Genomic DNA, 20,046 nt, shown 5'->3' on the forward strand with positions numbered 1-20,046 from the left:
GACAGATGGCACAATATATACACATTTTGACATATCCCGAAAGGAATATCGAGTCTATAGTCTCATATAGCAGCGTGAAGCCAGGTTGGAGGCGTGTTAGTCTTCTTAGCAGGAATTGTCTCGTCTCAGCATGCCTCATCGTCACATAAGCTTTAATAGGCACCAGCTAGCAGGACATGTTTTCCGTTGCTACTACTGTCCTTAAACGCACCCGTGTAGACTATTGCTCGAGGTTCATCCACGTTTCTTCTTTGGTCAAAATGCCGATAAAGGTAAAAACCGATCTCCATCAACAATATAGTGTAATCTTTCTGAAATGTCTCTCTTTCGGACTGCTCGTTAAATAGTTCCATTGCGCCTTTGGTTACTCAACATGCTAGCATAGTTGATGTCGCATAATAGCGTCTAGCGTTGTTTGCTCATATGACCTACAAATTTCTACACAAGTCTCATCCTTTTCCCAAAAAGAAGGACGTAAACGGTGTTTAATGCTGTCAAATTATTTTAAATACGTAGGTTTATGTGCGTCATAACTCTTCCGATAACCTCAGATAAAACGATTAGAATTGATTCTCACGTTAAGCACATTTATAAAACATTGCAATGTGCAATACCCGTGTCATGTTTATTAGTATACAGCAAAAGAAGTATTGCAATGTTTTTGGAAAACACGTGTTTTAAGTCATAGTTTTAATTGTATCGTTTATCCTGCTGTATTTAATGCGTCTTTGCAAAGGTCAAATGAGTTTTGGACATACATGAAAATGTACATAAAAGTGTCACTAATCTGTCAAAACTGGCATTTTGTCAAGTCTTTCGGCCATTTTAATCACGCTGCACTGACTGTTTGAGTTTGTCTACCTCTAGCGAGAGTCAACTCGAACTAACAATCATTAATTTTCTGAATTTTCCGAGTCGTGGGGGTGCTGGAGCCTATCCCACAGTGAATCGGTGGCCAGCCAATCACAGGCCACAAGGAGACGGACAACCAATCACGCTCACACTCATACCTGGGAGCAATTTAAGAGTGTTCAAAAACCTACCCATCATGTTTTTGGGATGTGGGGGGAAACTGGAGTACCTGGAGAAAGTCTACATAAGATCAGGGAGCAGTAAAATAATGCAAATAAATTCACCATTGGTGTCAAATTTACTAGTTGTGATTATTTTTTTCCCAGGTGGGCGACTCTCTCCCTGCAGTGGAGGTTCATGAGGGTGAGCCAGGAAATAAAGTGGCCATGAACCAACTTTTTAAGGGGAAAAAAGGCATCCTCTTTGCTGTCCCGGGAGCTTTTACACCCGGTTGCTCCAAGGCAAGCCCCAGTTAAAGTTATAATGTTATGTCATGTGTTGGCTGTCACTAACGTTGTTTACCGACTTGGTTATTTTCCATTTTTTGCTTTCAGACTCACCTCCCAGGTTTTGTGCAGCAGGCAGAGGACTTGAAGAGTAAAGGCATACAAGAAGTGGCTTGTGTGTCTGTGAATGATGCTTTTGTCATGGCTGCCTGGGGAAAAGAGCATGGAGCGGATGGCAAGGTGCACTTAAGGAAGAGATTTTATTTATCTCACTCTCTGGCACTGTTGTTATTTATACTCAGCCCTCTTTTATTAATTGTTGTCAATAGCTGTGAATATTGAGTGTATTTCTCTCATAGATTCGAATGCTTGCTGATCCTACTGGAGCATTTACAAAGGTACACTAAGCAATTGGAAATACTTTTAAAAAAGATTTTTTTGGGGACAATTTTCTTTGCTTTGTAGGCTGTGGACTTGCTACTTGATAGTGATCAGATAGTGCAAGTACTTGGGAGCAAGCGATCAAAGAGGTATGGTACTCGTATTCATCAGTCGTCAGCTACATTGTTAAATTTCATAATGTCTTGTCTGATAATGTATCGGTAACATTTGACGCCAGACTGTATAAGAAGTTGGCCTTTTTTTAAGTTCAATGAGGTATTTGTCTACTGTGTCCTGCAGGTATGCCATGCTGGTGGAGGATGGAATTGTGAAGAAAATTAATGTGGAGCCCGATGGCACAGGGCTGACCTGCAGCCTGGCCCCCAATATTATGTCAGAGCTCTAGACTAGTTTGTCTAGAACTCGGCTACCAAACTAAAACTATTGCACTAACTAGCTTGTGTGCTTCAGTGCATCTCCCTCATCCCAAAGAGCACCACAAATGTTACATGAAGACTAGTAAGAAGAGGCATAAAAACAGCCGTCAGCTCATTAATGCGCACAAACGTTACAGACATTGGTATACTGTTGTCTGCTTGCAAAAATAAATCTTCTCAAGCAGTCCTATTTGTATTTTCCTTGAATTTACTTATTTGTTTGATGTGAAATGAATAAAATAACTTTAGTTTCATTATGAATTAATTGTGATGTTTACAGCCGACATTAACACTCCAGCCCACTAGGTTGCAATAACGCATCATTATTTATGTTTGCCAACTTGCATTGGCCCACGAAGAAGAAAGACCGCCGAAGAAGAAAGACCGCCAAAGAAGAAGTCGGCGAGCTGGAATAAGAAAACCCGCTATAACTAGCTCGACTCAGCTAATCTTGCCTTACACTACACCAGAGCCAGCCGGTAAGTCATTGTCACTCAACATAAACTTTCATCTCAAACTGCACCACTTGGTAATTTAGATCAAATATCAAATTTTAGAGTATGTTTGCTTTGATTGCTGTCTAGGCTACACGAAAGCCCATAGCCATGGGAAGCGTGGCACGTTTGTTTTTGTCAATACTCATTCAACTCATTGAACTCGAAATGGTCTACTCGTTGATGGTTCTTTGAAAACGTTCCTATTTATCATTTTGACATCAGAAACATGATGCTATTTTTAAAATTTGCCGGTGTGGGATTTCATGGCAGATTCTGGAACGATCGCGCGCGCAATATCAATCATGTCGACACCATTGTCCTTTGAGTCTAAACATGCATATTTGCTTTCAATTTCAAAGCCGATCTCAATTGTATGTGTGCGTATTTGGTGGTTTGCTATTTGGTTTCGTTTTCCTGCCATTTTCAGTTAAACGTAACTCAACAATAGTCGTCATCAATGGAATAAAAGTAGCTAGTGCACTCAAAGTATTTTTCGGAAGGTAAATCGGTTTTAATAAACAATCGTAACAGCTCCAAAAAAATCTTGAATTGCGGGTAAGTCACAAACCAAACTATATATTTCTTGCCTTTGTCTTCCAAGTTTTTTTTGGGGATCCGTGACTTCCAACAAAGCAGTCATGACTTCGACATCTAAGAAACATAGAGACTTTGTGTCAGAACCCATGGGTGAAAAACAGGTTTTTTGTCTTGGAGGCATCGGCGAAGTTCTAGGCAAAAGGCTGGAGGAGAAAGGCTTTGACAAGGTACATTTTCCTACTATAAATATATATTTTTAGGCATCCGTACATATTTTAAATAGATTTATTCCCCCTCTAAATGGTTATGGTTTTAATCGGGTTATATTTTTCAATATATGTGTATATATCTAGCTCTATGAAATCCTATTAGTCCATTCAAGTTGTTCTCTTTATTCAACAGGCGTATGTTGTCCTCGGACAATTTCTAGTGTTGAAGAAAGATGAGGAGCTTTTCCATGAATGGCTTAAAGACACTTGTGGAGCAAATACAAAACAGCAGGGTGACTGCTTCAACTGCCTTAAAGATTGGTGTGATGCCTTCCTATAAAGCATTGCTCTGATTTTGTTTGGGTTTTTTTTAAATCTATTTTTGTAGTGCAAACTGGCCATTGGCACACTAGGAAGCTATTAAAGTGAAGTTTTAATCATGTTGTTCTCAAACTTCATGCTTTTTTTCCCCATTCATGGGCTGCATGATGCTTCAGTTTTTTCCTTAAAGTTCTAAAATATTGACACAAATGCATTCTGCTAGCAAATGTTGTATACATGATCTTAATAGACCATTTGCCCACTCAATGAATTGTGCATATGTAGCATCCATTTTGATGATTGTCGACTGCAAATGTTTAAAAGCTTCTTCCCTGATGGGCACAGTTGAAAACTACAAAAAAAAGAGAAACTGACACTGTATGTGAAAATAAAGGAAACTTTTAAAAGTATGATCTTCCAACTTGGATGGTTCCAACATGATTATATGTCTAGCTTTCGCTAAATTTTCACTCGGGCTACAACATTATATATACAATCAAAAGTACAAGGACAGGCCAAAAAATATATAGTTAAAATAATTTTTCTAGAGTTTGCTATCTGGTGTAACTTCACTTTTAACATAAGCTGCCTTACTACTCTTTTTAATCAAACTAATCTTGAATTGTGTGTTTGAGTGCAAAACTTGTATTTTACTAATTCTTGTAAGCCTAAGAAATAGACTTAAGTGTTCACTGCATGCTATCTGTTGGTCAAATAAAATCTATACTTAATTAAAGGCATTCCATCTCATTCAATGCAGTAAAATTATGCATCATTATGTCATAAATCAGAATTTGCTATTCTCTTTTTAAGGTGATGTCACAGAACAAAAGTATCAAAGGGAATTTAGGGCTCCTTTTCCGATTCCGAGTTTGCAACTAGAAAGGTCAAAAAAGGTACAATGTTTTCCTTTAAAACTTGTTTTGTCAATGTCCTTTTTGTCGTGTTCACTTTGGCAAATAACATCACAGTTGAATTCATGCCTTTATATCACAGATTTTATTCCAGGCATGGTGATTTCTTTTCTTTTCAGGTTTATGTATTACAAATGGTCAAAAACCGAAATGAAAAATAGTAGAAATGCAGATGATTTACATTTCTTTCCATTGAAATGAAACAAAGTTAGCAAATGTTTTTTTCTAGCTAGGAACTCATTGGCATAAAAAAAATGGTGATGCATTTGTAAATGAAATATGGATTTACCCTCATGGTCCATTAAATTAGGTACCCCGACACTCTACTATTTAATAGGGGCATAATAGTTCAAATACTACAAACAATGTTGTAATAAGATCCTGTATGATAGAACATGACAATTCTCGAGAGTAATAAGAAAAAAGTAGCCTTAAAATTCGGTATATTTTTTGGTACTTGACCTCATAGATTTCACTCATTAATGAAATGTAATTGAAAACTGATACTGTTCATACTTGTGCCTTTTGTACACCGACAAAATCTCATAATTGTTTTAAACCAATCCCAACTCACTAATATGGCTTTAAAGAATCAACAGCAATGCTAAATAACAATGAGTAATGCATTAGTGTTGATCCAAAGTTAAATACATCCATTAAAAACGAGGTGTTATCTCACCGATGACCGCTTTGTATGTCGATATACCGGTAGTTACACCTGGCAACTCTGATGGCTCTGTCTCATAGTCACGCAATTAAACCATCGAGCTCACTTTGTTTTGGACTGTGCACTGGACACCATGCTCAAGTAGCGCCATTGTTCGTACACATGCTACTCTTCATTTGTACTTTTGTTTTGAAAGGTAGCAACCGTCCCTGAATGAGTTCAAAGCAGAGCGCAAAAGAACTTCTTCTCACGGAAAGGGTTTTCCGAAGTGGGCACGGGTGTGATCAGGGGGTCGTCGCAAGCGTGGGCGTCGCAGTATGCCATCAGGTCAGCCGCCGCCTTGGACACCTGTAGAGGTTCAGATAACGGCCTTGACATCGAAATATATGTGCTATCAAATGTAATGGTGGAGGTTTTGTCACTCAAGCTAATAACGGATGTTATACTAAGAACTTTCTAGGACTGATACCCACAATTCTTTCAAATCTAACCAATAGTGTGGCTTCAATTTTGACCAATTGGGAATTTCGTAAGGGCCTCATTTCTCACAGCATCTTGAATCGTTGCATCGATCATCTGATGTACCAAATAATGTAAAAAAAAATCTAATAATCGGACGTAGTCGTCATCATTGACTCGACAAAACCTAATTGTCATCATACCCAGCTCCGTATGGCGAAATTGGTAATTTCATTGGTAATCGCATTTGGCAATCTCGTCGCTAAATTGAACAAAAATATTTACTCTCTAGCACCACCTAGAAGGTTTTTGTAACGGATCATCTTAAAAAATGACGGCAGTAAAGCGAACCCCTATCGGTCCGGATCGGTCTGACCAGTTTTTTCGTTACGTTACGGGAAAAAATTCACGCACGGTCCAGTTTGTGAGGAACCCAGCTTTACCTTTATCCTGCAGAAACTAGCTTCGATCTTTAGTTGCTCAACCAGCTTCCTGGCTTGACCGACACTCATGGTGCTGTTCACTGGGGTATCTCCTTTCATTCTGGGCACAAACGGTACAGACAACCTTTAGGAACACACACTCAATATCACACTTTCATTTCAACCCGATTGATTCTCATCGAAAGGCTGGCCTTTTTTTCATGTTTGCTAATATATGTCAAATTACAAAATAGTCACATTTAAAACAAATCTTCAATTTCTATACCAATACAAGAACAATCCCAAGAATTAAAATACAAATTATACATTATTCGCCTCCTGATTAGAATCCAAATCACAATTCCAATTGCGATTAGAAGGATTCTATTCAAGCCGGCGTACAGACAGATAATTTGACCACAAGCAATTTCAAACCCACTGGCGTGGAATTAGAACCCCTGTTGCACATTGAAGGGAAGAACAAATAAAGGGTGGATTGCTGAGAAGAAATAACCGAGCCCCCCTGGTGTATCTATTCCATCCTTTCCCTCTCCGGCCATCCGTTTTGTTTCCTTACCCGTACGATATTCCTCTCCAGCTGCAATCTCCCCCCCTCGTCTCTCCCGTTTCGTACCTTTCTATGTCCCGTGTCAGCTTGTGTTTATCTGTGTGTGCGTGCAGTGTCAAGGAAGGCGGACCCCACCCCTCGCAGACGACAGCCCGGATGATGATCCCCTGCTCTCTCTCGACAGCCCGGTGCACTGCAACCCCGCCGCGGCATGATGCTCCCCTCTAAAGTAAGTGGTACATGCCGGAGGGAGGAGGGGCAGGCACCGTACCGTGTTGATGAGGTTTTCTTAGGAACGCTGGATCAGACCATCATTTTCCAGGGAAATTCTGACAAGCTGGAAACTTTTCAGGCTTATTTGCAATATTTGATAAGTAACAATAGGGCCCATTTTGGGGTTAGGTAGGATACTTATTGGAATATATGTATATGGGATCCTAATATTGTTAGTGACGTCAGGTCCTGTGGTCTGAATCATATGTGCCCCGCCTCTCTCCTCTCCTCTGTTGCTATGGCGACTGCTGCAGTCTAATTCAGTGGTTTACATGATCACGCTTTTTACTTCATGAATGGCCTTCGTCTTTTTCTGATCATGACAGTTCAGCTAGGGCTTAACGTGGGGGAATGATGCTCGGCTAAAATGCTTATTCGAACCATTTGGTGGAGTGGGACGGCGTTTAAAAATTATATAAATCGCTGAATCGCCGAAAAGTACGTTCCTGCGATTATGACAGTCTTGTCGACTTTATTTTATTTATTTATTAAATTTGCTCTTAGATCTGGTGACCACAATAGCCAGATTCACCGTACAGGAAATGCGGCGCCATATTGGATGTGTCAAATTGTGCAATAAATCAGTTTTTTTTAATTGTATGGACGTAAACTTTGGAAATAAATTATCGGTAAGACCAAATAGCAGCTGGGAAAACAATTAAAAAAAACTATTTCCATTTAAATTCTCGTGCCGTCCCTTTTATTAAAAGAATAGATTTAAAAAAAATATATTCTCATTAGTTCTATAAAGCTTTTCTTTCAATTCACAATAATGTTGACGGCAATAGACTGAATCCATTCTAACATTGAACGATCGCGCTTCCTTCCCTTTGGCGCCAATAGAGGTCCGATCCATTTGGAGTCATCAGATTGGGCATACATTGCAGTTAATGGCTGCCAATCCATTTAAAACATGCATTTTTTTTTTACAAATATAAATTCGAAAATAATTCAAGGACAGTCACAGTATAATCAAATCTATAAATTAACTTAAGCCCCTTGATTGAAGAGGACTTTATTCCAGCCAGATACTAATTGTGTCCCATATTGACGCGCCCGCGGGGGTCTGGATTGCACAGTTGTGAGTACCTAACTTAGTGTTACACAATGCAGAAGCAAACGGCTGTGGGTGGCATGATGATCAAAATCATCCATTGCAATTGGCTGACTGTATTGATGGAACTGTTCAATACTAGACAACCAGGGATTGTTAGCGTGGTTGTTTTGGATGTTCATCTTAACTATATTTTGTGCCCTTTACTTGGAAAAAAAAGAAGAAGAATACAAAACATAGCTACGCATGCAGTCTCCATTTCCTTATTTTATTACCAGAGAAATTTCCAATGTCTTCACTAGAATTGAACATGAACAACGTCACTATCCAACCAACCAACCAACCAACCAACCAACCAACCAACCAACCAACCAACCAACCATGACATTTCTCAGTGCGCACTGTCGGAATTCTATTCAGGTTTTCATTTTGTTCATTTCGAATTAGAAAAAAGAAAGATGGTGAAACCATAACTATTCCATACATTTCCAAATAAAAATACAGTTTAGACATTTGTGAGTTGTTCAAACCGTGTTCTCGCGTGACTAATTGTCAAACAGGTCTTGAGTTTTTAGTAAGAATAACAATACTGTGGTAAGTAGTCCAACCCGTTAATACAGAACAAACTACTATGTCAAAATCTCCTTGCGCAACACTCACCCAACTGTGCAAGTAGTCACATTGCAATCAACATTTTTGATAGGCCTGTGCATGAATTGCTACACTTTTAGCAGAGTGCCTTTTTTTATACCTGCATAACTTTTGTGATAAATGTGGCATACAAAGAAGTCTTAGTGATATAGCAGCATTGTATTAGTCACAGTGCACATGAAATAATTAGTCATTGTCTATATAGAACTATTATCTACCTATTATAAAAAGGAGGAAGATCACTGCTAGATAGTATAATAGCTTGTAGAATCATTAGTAGAAACACTGCCTAGTTTTTATTGGCCCGCTACAAATTAAAAAAAAAATGTTATTAAATATGGACTGCACAAGAAGCTTGAATTCAGCCTATAATTCACTTCTCATTTTTAACAGACGTCCAATCCGTCTTTGTTCATTTTGTTTGGTTCTTAGTAGGTAGAACATTAAAAACAAAAATAAAGTTGAATTAAAAAAAAAAAGATTAATCACAATTTTGGGATTTTATTTTTAGGCCATAGTTCCCAGCCCTAATAACAGGTTGAGTCAAGATACAAATATACAAGTATAACGGGGATTTTCACCAAGTTAGCAAAGCACTGGTTTATAATGTCCTCATAGCACGTATCAAAACACAGCAAAATCTCGCAAATCTTCAGGCTTTAAAACGCAAAATAGACTGCAAACTATGCCGAGACCCCCAAGAGAATCTCTCTCTCTCTTTATAATAGGTTCGTGATACATGAAATTAATTGTATATCTAGTCTTTAAGAATTGATTGTGATGACAGGAGGCTCTAAACTGGGTAAAATGCATTTTTGGGGGGGGCGGGGTGAAATCAATGCCCTTTTTTTACAGTAGCTGGGGGACATCTTGGGTAGGACTAAACTACATGTCTAAAAGTTCATTTTGCACAGCAATGACATTTAAAAAAAGGTTTATTTCTTATTTTTTAATACAACCGATACTAATAGCGATATTGATAAATCACTATTTATAAATACAAGGTCAAAGCTGAATGTAGTAAAGACCAACCACTTCCTTGAGTTATTTCTAACAAAGTAAACACTTTTTTTTTTAGGTTTGGATTCTTTTTTTTTCAATGTAATGTGTCAGAATAGTTACTAAGTGGACCTGATTAAGGCCTCGTTTTTCACAGTCAAAGTAGTGTTCACAGTGAATCTTGGTAATTTCTTAAATCAAAGTAAAGCCTTCAAAATACACGATGCATAGTCAGTCACAATGGCCACAGGAGACGGGGGGAAAATAAGATAGGATAGTGGAATCGCTGGGAATTTTAGTGAGGAAAGTCCTTAAGAGAGAAACTAATTGTAATCTCTCCCTCATCAATACACTGTAAACATTTTAATGGCTCTTTTTCTCACTTGCGTAATGTATTTTCATTCAATTTATTTAAATTTTAACCCCTAACATGAAATTATGATCAAAATGGTTCAAATCATTGTCCACTGATCATTTTTAAAAACATTTTTTTTTAATCTTACCATGGGGTGTCTATAAATATTGAATATGTCCCAAAGGAAAAAAAAACTGTAATTCAGCCTATTTAGAAAAAAAAAAATCTTCTCGCCTGAATTAATCCAATACAAGTGTTGTATCCATTATCAATATAGAATATAGTTGCGTTTAGTATTATTAGGTATTGTGGTAATGAAATATTTTTTTCTGTTTGTAACAAAGAGCACAAAAACAAACATTGTCTAGCAAAAAACAGTGTAGCTGTACAATTTGACTGCAAACTACAACCACACATAACATGAGTCAATGTCTTTGAAACAGAACTATACAATATTACTAAATGACATTTTTTCCTTCATTTTATCATAATGAAGGATTTTGATACAACTCTTGTATTAGATCATAGGAGTATAATTGGGCAGGCGTCAAAGTTACTCTTATATGTATTGTTCAAAGAATTAAATTTAAAAAAGAAATTAGTATACTGTTAATGTTCTTCTTCCTGATGTAGCATAGTATATAATCTGCATAATAATCCCATGCATTAGGTGACTTTACATAGTAAGAAAAAACTTTTTTTTTCATGAAATGCCCGTTGGCGATGATAGACGTCCAATCATGGCGATAATTTTTTTCCGTCTGATGTGAATTTCACTCATATCGACAAATTAGATTGGCCGTCTATCAGGCAGTGAGTTAACAGATTTAGTAAAGTGCATTGCAATGTTTACGTTTGCTACATATAGAAAAGTATTGTATTGGAGTGGCAATGGCAATTTTGCATGCAAGTATGGCTTATGATAGGCTACGTTTACATTACATTTACGGCAGTCATGACAACCCATCATTTATTTTGGGATTTAAACAAACTATTGCTTTTATTTTTTTAAAGCAGGACATTAGCCCCCAAATTTAAAAATGAATTCATGTTAAAGTTGAGTTCATTTAAAGCAAAACCAAACCTTTGTCATTATTTGAGTTGATTTAGTATAAGATTTATTTAAAGAATATATTTTGGGGATAAATGGTATTATGCGATGAATCAAGATGTACTAATTATAAAGTCTCTAATTGATTAGAGTCTCTTTCATAATTCTAATGTCAATTCTGCATTTGTGAAGCTCTTAAAAGCCATTTGCTAATTTTGAGATTGTTTTAAATATCGTATCATTATATCGTTAAACTGTTATTTTATTATAAATAAACTCACACACTTGAAATGGCAGTCAAGGAGTAAACGTAGTAAACGTAGCCTGAACGCTGTTGGTATTGATAGGAAGAAATAGTAAGACTTGTTAGGGTAAAAAAAGAGAATACAATACAGTTCTATTGGTCTACAGACGGCTTACTGGAGGATAATCAAGTTAAATAGCTACTAATGTGAGGTCATTTACCAGTTTGCCTTATGTTTGTTTCACAGTATAAAAAGGGCACCATTTGCCGAACACACGTCATTTTACAGTTTAATAACAGTCCGCTGTAAGCTGAATTGGAATCTGCCTCACACTTGAGTCTCCACACCATCAAGTTTAGGCATTAGGATGCGAGGAGTCACACCAGAATTCAGGTCCCTCTCGAACTCCAGAAGCTGCCCCATGAAGTTCAGGTTAGGGGACACCACGGGACGACGGCTGCGCACATATTTGTAGGCGTCTGTCATTGTCATGAGGGTGTGCTTCATTAGATAGGCGATGACGATGGTCGCCGAACGGGACACGCCTGCCTGGCAGTGCACCAACACGCCTTGATCACTCTGATATGCTTCCTCTGTGGATACAAAAACAACATTTTTGTCAACTAACAACCCATAAAATAGAAGCATCAAGTCAGTCAGAGATCAGTGAAAAATGTAACCCTGAGTTTGCAAGCCCCAGACCTTAGTCTGATAGGAACTACCATCTCACCAATGAACTCGAAAACCTCCTCAAAGTATTGGCGAAGGTTTTGTCTGCTGTTGTCTGTGGCCGGCAACCTTTTGTAGTGCAGTCCCGATTTGAGGTGGTAGAGGGGAAGGTGCGTGGTCACATTGACCACGAAGCCAATGTTGAGGCGGAATAACAGATCCAGGTCTTGAGCGTCTCGTTCATTTCCAAGAAATAAGAAGGGAAGGATGGCGCTGACCACCGCGTTCTCCGCGTCCGGAGTTATGGCCGACTCGTCGGATAGGGAAGCCGGCAGGGAAGAGGATAGCGGTAGTGAGAGGTGCACTGAAAGACATTTTCAGAGAAGACATGTCTCCAACTTAGATTGGCTATCAATGGCAACATGTGACAAATTTACAAGCCAAAAAATAGAATAAGTTTGATCCAATAGAAGTCTTACTTCTGCTCTTCTCATGTGGCTCTCTGTCCAGCGAGTTGAGAGCCAAGTGAAGAGACTGGGCTGATGGCAACGAATTTCCCCCTTCCCTGTCTCTCTGCCAGGGTTTAGGTTTGACAAGAGTGCTGGGTGCAGACGGCGGCGGCGAGAAGGAAACTGGCGATGGGGGAGAAAGGGAACGGGGGTGAGGCAAGCTAGGATATGCTACGTCTCGATTGCGCTCTGGACTGCTGACTGTTCCTCCGTCTTCCTGACCGATACGCGTCCTGAACGAGCTCCGTTGTTCCTCGTATCCCGTGGCTGACCTGCAGCCCGTAAAATCCAGGGCCGCCCTCTTGTCTTGCTGTAGTCGCCTCCGGCCCGCGTGGTCCGTGTGGTGAGAATGTGCGTAGTCTTGAAGATCTTCGCAGTTCAGGTGGACTAGTCCCGTTCTTTTGTTCTCGTTTGGGATCTGCCTCAGAGTGGCCTTTCCGACTCCCATGCCCATTCCGCAGTGATTCCCTTGGCCTGTGGTATGGCTCATCTTTCGGGCTAGTTCTTCGGGCCAAATAGTACGTACGCCGTAGTCGTCGTCGTCATCCGCTTGAAATGTTGCGGCCGAGTGAGGTGCGGTGATGCTTCTTCCCGGAGGTTTACCTCGGCGAGGGTTGTACGTTACCACGATGGGGTCGCTGCTACAATAGCTGCAGGTGGAGCTACCAGTGTGGGAGGCTTTGGGATTGCAACCGGTGACACAGCTCTGAATTGCTCGTAGAGGGCCCGAAGAGGAGATGGGGGTACAAGGCAGGCATCCCCCGACCATTCTCTTCCGAAGAATCGCCGGACTCTCAAAGTTTCCGGCCTCGCTGGAACAGGAGGCACAGCGGAGCGGTTGGAACAGGCTTGATCGGTGTTCAGACACAGTGCTGTTGGTCGAGGAAGCGTTAGATGTAGAGCCGGTCGACAGACACCCTCCCAGATTTCTCAGGCCCATTTTTTGTTCTCTTGGTTTTACCGCGCCAACTTTGTGCGTGCTAGAAAAAGGGGTGGACGAATTACCTCCACCGTCTTGGCAACTGCAGGCATGGCCTTTGGACCCTCTGCATCTGACCAACCTCCAGCAACCACAGTCGAAGGGATGGGAGCAGTCGACAGTGCATGTGTGGTCAGGACTGGGGAACCCTCCCGCCTGGGAAGTGCATGGGGACAGGGGGAGACCATGAAGAAGATGAGGACGGTGATCTCTATGGCGGGAGGAGCGAGGCTGGGTAAATTGATGGAAGGAGACGGGGATGTGTCCGGTTTGAGGGGGAGAGGTCGAGGGGTGCTGGGAATTTAGGACAGCCGCATGGGGAACGGGGACGGAGTTGTGGTGGTAGGGAAGACCGTGATGCACGGTGCCCAGCTTGGAACCGTTAGGATCCAGCGAGGGGAATTCGGGCTCGGGTCTGTTCAGAAACGGGGAGTTTTCCTTCTCTTTTACATCTCTGAAGTGGAATTGTGATGCCTGTGCGGGGACAAATTGCAGGACCCCGCCGGTAGACGTCAAGAGTTGGCTGCGTCGATTCCTCTGCGGTTTGAGTTCACCTCCGCCAGATAGCTCAGCGGCGCCGCTTCTTCTCTCGATCTGTTCTGAAAACGAAGGGGCGCATTTTCCTCGCGTACCTTTGGCGCTTCCGCTACGGCCAAGCGAGTCGCCGATCCCTGTCCTTCCGCTTTTGTCGAGAGTCAATCTGATGTCAATAGAATGCGTGTGGGACGGCAATCGTGGGCTGAGAGTGACGCTTCCGTTGCTGTGGCAGTGGCTCGGGACCCGGCGGGTCACCGGCGGTGCGATGGGGCGCTCGCCCGATGTTTTCTGTGTACGGGGAGATCTGCCTTTGCATTCCAGAGTCAGCGATTTACAGGTGGGTGAGTAGAATTGGGGTTGAGAAAAATGAGGACGAGGAGCGCGGACCACTTGGCCATTGGAAGAGGTGGATATCTGAGATGAGGGATGGGGGACGGCTCGAGGGGAAGCCTCGCACAAGCCAATGCTTTTAGGCCGCTGGATGACCACTATGCGCTCGTCGAGCGGAAGAGGAGGCATCTGGGTTTATGCGAAGCTGTCGTGTAAAAGGAACAGAGAGGGAGACAAAGATTAGCCATTACCTGACTTGTACTTAAAAAAAATACTTTGGGTGAGACTCTACATTCTGATTCATACAGATCTTTTTTTTTATACAAATTTCATTATTTTACTATCTACCCCAATGCTTGCAATGAGGGAAATGCATGTTATTAAAATTGCCATTTGTCAATAATTCATGAAATGTCAAATTAAATGCCACAAATTCAAAACATTGAGAACAGTTTGAGGATGTTTTGAAGGTTTTTGCAACAAATGAAATCCTAGTAAAAGGAACAACATTGAAAATGTCACATCTCAGATTGAACATGAACTTGGCCCAAAGAATTCATTTATCCTGGACTTCACTAATGGGATTGGGAGATCACAAGCACTGGTGCATGTTTGACCTTAATGGATAACATTGTAGCAAGGAAGCGCCCACCCTTTGCCAAATCCATTTAAATGAGCACATCTCTCTTTTGCACTTGTTTATGCCACTGTGGCCACTTGCCAGAAGCTAAATGTGCGTCCATATATCCTAAAAATTTGGCACGTCGACAACAGGACGAGCCGTTAAATTGAAAAATGAAATCAGAACAGGGCAAGGGTACGTTAATCAGGACGCCGATTGGCTTCTTAAAAGCTTATTTACAAACATTGTGATGAACTTGCAACAACCTTCATCTCTCTTAGGACTCATCTGTCTAAATTGGAACATTTGCAGTGCTTGATAAAACGGGCTGTTTACCAGCAGTACAGTTTAATTTTTTTGGGCTTAAATTTACATTCGACATATAGACATTATAAAGCTTTCAGAACACGCAATTCAATTCATTTGTCAAATTAATGATCGAAATCAAAGGATTGTTTCGGAATTGTTCCATCGCTGCCAGCCTTCTCAGTCAAAATGAATGCAATATAGGCTGAATTCAAGCTTCTTGTGTCGGCCATATTCAATGAGTTTATCATCACTTGCTGCAGGTCCTTCAAAACTAGGCTGGAGTTGGCCCCCGGGCCGTAGTTTGGACACCCGTAGATTACATCAATCAGAGATGTGCATTTTTCTCGGGGCTGGTTTACCGTAAATAGACAAGCACCACCATCACTCACGTACGTACACAACAATGCAACATTACTCGACACCACACAATGCACAACAATGGTGAATCCCATCTCATTAAAATGCAACATTGCATTTATTTGAGTCATTTAATCACTGCAGCCTCCATCATTAACATTTAATGACTTTTGGGTATGTTACACCACAACAGGAAATCCACCCTAATGTAAATACACAAACACACAAACACATACACACACTGAAAAATGATCATCTATACTTGGATCTTTTGTTTTTGCCAGATTTGACTATTATTATCACTTTCAATACAACATTGCTTAAATGTTATTGTTTTGTGTGCGGATGCAGTCATTTTCAGTTGTAGAAACGGTTTCCTTTCGAGCCATATTCATTAAGAATAGCTCTTGAAGGGAAAGCCTGGGGAGTTATGGATAAGATAGCGGACACTACACATTAAGAGTATCACGCAAAACACAGTAGATGGGGGTTGGGGGGCACAAACAAAAGTCTGGGGATGCCCGCTATCCAAACACCAAATCGATACCAACCGATAGAGACGGACGGCAACCTGATCTCCGGTATCCCCATGCTTAAGTGGATGCACAGAATCTGGCGATGGTGTCCTCGTCTTTTGTTTTTTTTTTCCCCCCACTTTTCAGTTAGCCTGTGGTAGAAGGGGGGTGGGGGTTACATTGACCCAGATTTGTCATGGTTTGTGCCGCTATCTCTCGGGTCACCACTCTCTCACACACCGAAGGCTGGCCTTTTCACTCCTTCGTCGTTGGAAATTTAGCAGACAGCCCGAGTTAATGAGACAATGGCCATGCCAGAAAAGGGAAATTGCTATCCAAGCACACTTTTTGTATTGTTCCTCTTGCCATGTGACGCATTGATCCCCTTTAAAAGGTTAATACAGCCTATTTGAACGGTTTCATCCGCACATGATGATTTTTAACCATGACTTTTAACTCATTTGTCACCCTTAACAGGTTTTTTTTTGCAAAATTGATGTCTCTCGCCATCAAATGTAGATAAAGAGTTTATACTAGAAAATGTAAACCAATACATAGTTATATCTCTACTTATGAATGCCACTAGGTACAAAATCTTCAGGTTATGAAAGCTTTTTTATATGCAAATTAATGCCTCAAGATACAAAACAAGACTCAAGTTGTGAAATCCACCTAAAAGTAAATATATTATCCGTTATTTTATTTTGAAATTGTCGCAGATGCATTGATTTTCACTTTAAAACCTTACTTTTAGTAAAATGTAGAGTTACAGTTTACTAAAATACTGATGTACTTGAAATTTTCATTTTACATCTTTTTAATTCCATTTAATTCCTATAAGTATTTCATGATCATTTACCCCTAAAAAGCTGGAGCCATAAATGATACATTTTCACCTAAGTTCTCCGCAATAGCCTAAAGTGATTTTTTTTTTCTCTCTCCCCCTTTTCATTCCATTGCTTTGTGTACAAAAATAACACGTGCTGAACCAGAGTGATTAGCTTTGTGCCCTGTAGTCATCTTTTGCAGAGCAGATTTATTGTCATGTCAAGTGTGTTTTCAAAGATGGTGCAGTGTTTTGGAGGGAAGCTGTTGAAGCAGTTTTAGGGGAACAGATGGCAATCACACTGTAAAAGATTAAAAACAATCTTTGTGTTAATTCTGCCTGCGGTCAAATACATTACGAGTACCTGAATGCACCCAATGTGAAACTGAGAGGATATGCAAATATGAAAGACCAATGTGTTCAATCAATATTGGTACAAATGATGCATTTTTTCCCACTTAATCAACAAAAAAGATTAATCTAATAACAGTTAAGCCTTGTTGAAGTCTCCATTGTAGTTTGTTTTAAAATAAAATAGTGGAAAATTTCAAGCAGCAGTGGTGTCAACCTGACAGGGTTGTTTTTTTTCTTGAAAAAAGTTAGAACACTCATTTGAACACTTAGTGCCAATTGCAACTGCAGCTAGATTCTTTAAAAAAAGAAAAAAAGTAACAGTAAAAATGCCATATGAATGGTAGGTAATAAAAAGCTCAGCTGTTAGCAAATTGGCCAAAGTGCATTTGGATTAGACACCCTAAATGATTAAATAAAAGTATCACTTGCACTGTAAATCTTGACTATAATTCTAGTTGAAATATGAATAAAACTCAATGTTAAGACATGTTTAGCACTGCCAACACGTCCAAGTGAACATTTTGTTGAGGAATAACATGTGCAAATGATTTTTAGAGGCACAAAATAGTCAAAAGTCTTCAAAAATATTGATACACGTGATAAAAGGTAAAAAATGTGAACTGCTGCATAGCTCATAATATAAATAGTGCCATTTTCTTCCCAAGAGGAACTTGTCTAATCCGCGTGCCTGTTTGTAAGAAGCACTAAAAGAGTGGCCTGACTGCTAAGAATAGCCACAGAAGAAAATCTTCTTAAGAAAAATAAGTTGGAATTTGAGTCATCTGTTAGATAGAGAAAAAAAACTGTTCCATTTTTAAAGCATAATCTCATCTAGGGAGTGGTTTTTAAAGCAATGCTGTCATAGCTAGAAAAATGGCTTTGACAGGTTAAGTCATATTACTAAATGCCAAAATTATTTATGCTTCTAACTCATTCCATTACTTCATTATATGTCATACTTTGGATACTTATATCAATCTCCTTATCCTCTCTAGGATTGCAAGGGGAGGGATGCCTCGACCTATCCCAGTGGACTTTTTCATGAAGATGGGACCACCCTGAATTGGTGGCCAGCCAATCGCAGGGCACGACGAGACCAAGAGCCAATCACTTATAGGTAGGTAAAATTTAGTGTCCAATCAGCATACCATGCATGTCTTCAGAATGTGGGAGGTACCCGGAGAAAACGCACACAAGCCTGGGGAGAACATGCAAACTCTACACAGGTGAACTAACTTGGATTTGAACCCAGGACCCCCAATATTTGGACCGTATATCATTTCGTAAAAATCTTTTAATGTAATTTAAGCTTTTAGAACATATCATCATGGCCGATCATCATTATCATCATCACAAATCCTCTTTTGTACCTTTTAATAGCAAATATTCTCTTGTATTTTTTTAACTTGATAACCTTTTTTTATTTGTATTTTTCCAGAGTAACATGATGGACCAGATCTGGCCCCCGGGCCTTCGTTTCCACACCTGCACTTTAAAGTGTTAAAGTAAGTGTCAACATTTTTAAAAGCTGTTAACTGTCCCTTGAAAAAGATCAAATCAGCTAATTATTCATCTAATTTCATACTTATCGATGTAGATCGCAAAATAGATCCCAGCAACATTACTTCTACAATTGCTTGTCAGACGTGAGCTGTCAAATATGGTCGGACAGGCCGCAATTGGCCCCCGGCCTGCACGTTGGAGACTCTTTGAGACCCCTGTCCTTATATCAAAGTATTTTTAAAAAAATCGTCCAAAAGATAATCATAATACATGCATTGAAGGGGTAAAAATCAAGCATGACATGTCCCCCAAATATTATATCGGGCCGGTAAAAACAAAACAAAAACCTCAGTCCATTCCACAAACCGTTGTGGTCCAATGTGAGCCTCCAGTCCCGATGTCACATAGCGACACTGAGGGTTGCACGCGGCCGGCAAGGCCGACCATAACGGACATGCAACCCGCCCGCCGATCGACAAGGGGAGGGGGTGACTTACATGGAGAGAGGTAGTCCCGGAGTGTGGTCGTCATTTACACGCAGCCCAACCACTCGTCTTCTTGCCTGCCTGCGCTGCGAGCGATGGATCTGGTCTGATCCAGATGTGTGTGGCACCAAGCCTGTCCGCGCGTTAGCCTGGTCATGGGCTTTGAAAAATGAGGCGATACAGTGCAAAAAAAATCCCAAATTAAAAAAATATCCCAATTCATTTGCATGAAAAGAAGGGGGGCGGCGGCGGCGGCATGTGGAGCGCTTGCTCGCCCTGCCAATTGAGTGAAGCGTGTGTCACCCACCGTCAGCTGCAGCGCGTGCGTGCGTGCTGGCGGGCGGGCGGGCTTGGCGAGCGTGCGTGCTGGGAGGTGGGCTGGCTCTATTGTCTCTGCTGTGCATGACATCATCTCGGGCCAATGGGGGAGCGCACGAGATCAAGAAGGGCCATGGGCGCGCATGTTGAGACGCATTCGTCATCATCCCCCCTTTCTTCTTCTTGCTCATTCACTTCAACAACACAGATTTACTACAGTAGAGTGGCTATACTGGTTATTTAGTGGAGCGTCATTCAGCGTGTTGATCTGATCTGTTTCTTTTTTATTTAACTGGAATCTGTAATAAGGGCAGACAACCATTTCAATAGGCGTCTAATCTGTTTTGACAGCCAGTAGTTGTTGACATTTGATTAAAAATAGCTTTGTTTTCATA

At 40.6% G+C, this 20,046-nt stretch overlaps 3 protein-coding genes across 3 annotated transcripts; 2 read left to right on the plus strand and 1 right to left on the minus strand.

The window, feature by feature from the left end:
- The first annotated feature begins 23 nt into the window (after positions 1 to 23).
- Positions 24 to 2,302, plus strand: prdx5 (peroxiredoxin 5). The gene is made up of 6 exons (XM_077740637.1): positions 24 to 272; positions 1,179 to 1,313; positions 1,407 to 1,538; positions 1,658 to 1,696; positions 1,764 to 1,828; positions 1,980 to 2,302. Exons 1-6 carry the CDS (start codon positions 177 to 179, stop codon positions 2,083 to 2,085), a joined length of 573 nt encoding a protein of 190 aa, XP_077596763.1. The 5' UTR covers positions 24 to 176; the 3' UTR covers positions 2,086 to 2,302.
- Positions 2,303 to 2,864: 562 nt separating this feature from the next.
- banf1 (barrier to autointegration nuclear assembly factor 1) lies at positions 2,865 to 4,420 on the plus strand. Its single transcript, XM_077740491.1, has 2 exons — positions 2,865 to 3,377; positions 3,553 to 4,420. The coding sequence occupies exons 1-2, from the start codon at positions 3,252 to 3,254 to the stop codon at positions 3,697 to 3,699; spliced, it is 273 nt and encodes a 90-aa protein (XP_077596617.1). The 5' UTR covers positions 2,865 to 3,251; the 3' UTR covers positions 3,700 to 4,420.
- Positions 4,421 to 4,656: 236 nt separating this feature from the next.
- On the minus strand, positions 4,657 to 19,675 carry LOC144212917 (uncharacterized). The gene is made up of 7 exons (XM_077741110.1): positions 19,346 to 19,675; positions 12,487 to 14,567; positions 12,069 to 12,371; positions 11,668 to 11,931; positions 6,720 to 6,903; positions 6,164 to 6,263; positions 4,657 to 5,609 (listed from the first exon to the last, which is right to left on the minus strand). The coding sequence occupies exons 2-7, from the start codon at positions 14,549 to 14,551 to the stop codon at positions 5,481 to 5,483; spliced, it is 3,045 nt and encodes a 1,014-aa protein (XP_077597236.1). The 5' UTR covers positions 14,552 to 14,567; positions 19,346 to 19,675; the 3' UTR covers positions 4,657 to 5,480.
- Between the last annotated feature and the right edge of the window lie 371 nt (positions 19,676 to 20,046).

This window comes from Stigmatopora nigra, chromosome 19 (assembly GCF_051989575.1).
Source record: "Stigmatopora nigra isolate UIUO_SnigA chromosome 19, RoL_Snig_1.1, whole genome shotgun sequence".
NCBI lineage: Eukaryota > Metazoa > Chordata > Actinopteri > Syngnathiformes > Syngnathidae > Stigmatopora > Stigmatopora nigra.

Coding starts and splice junctions, on each gene's coding strand:
- LOC144212917 (XM_077741110.1), bottom strand. CDS start 14,551: ATGCCTCCTCTTCCGCTCGACGAGCGCATAGTGGTCATCCAGCGGCCT. Junction 12,372..12,486: donor GCCACATGAGAAGAGCAGAA/GTAAGACTTCTA, acceptor AATGTCTTTCAG/TGCACCTCTCACTACCGCTA. Junction 6,264..6,719: donor TGGAGAGGAATATCGTACGG/GTAAGGAAACAA, acceptor GTTTGTGCCCAG/AATGAAAGGAGATACCCCAG.
- banf1 (XM_077740491.1), top strand. CDS start 3,252: ATGACTTCGACATCTAAGAAACATAGAGACTTTGTGTCAGAACCCATG. Junction 3,378..3,552: donor AGGAGAAAGGCTTTGACAAG/GTACATTTTCCT, acceptor TTTATTCAACAG/GCGTATGTTGTCCTCGGACA.
- prdx5 (XM_077740637.1), top strand. CDS start 177: ATGTTTTCCGTTGCTACTACTGTCCTTAAACGCACCCGTGTAGACTAT. Junction 273..1,178: donor TGGTCAAAATGCCGATAAAG/GTAAAAACCGAT, acceptor TTTTTTTCCCAG/GTGGGCGACTCTCTCCCTGC. Junction 1,314..1,406: donor TTACACCCGGTTGCTCCAAG/GCAAGCCCCAGT, acceptor TTTTGCTTTCAG/ACTCACCTCCCAGGTTTTGT.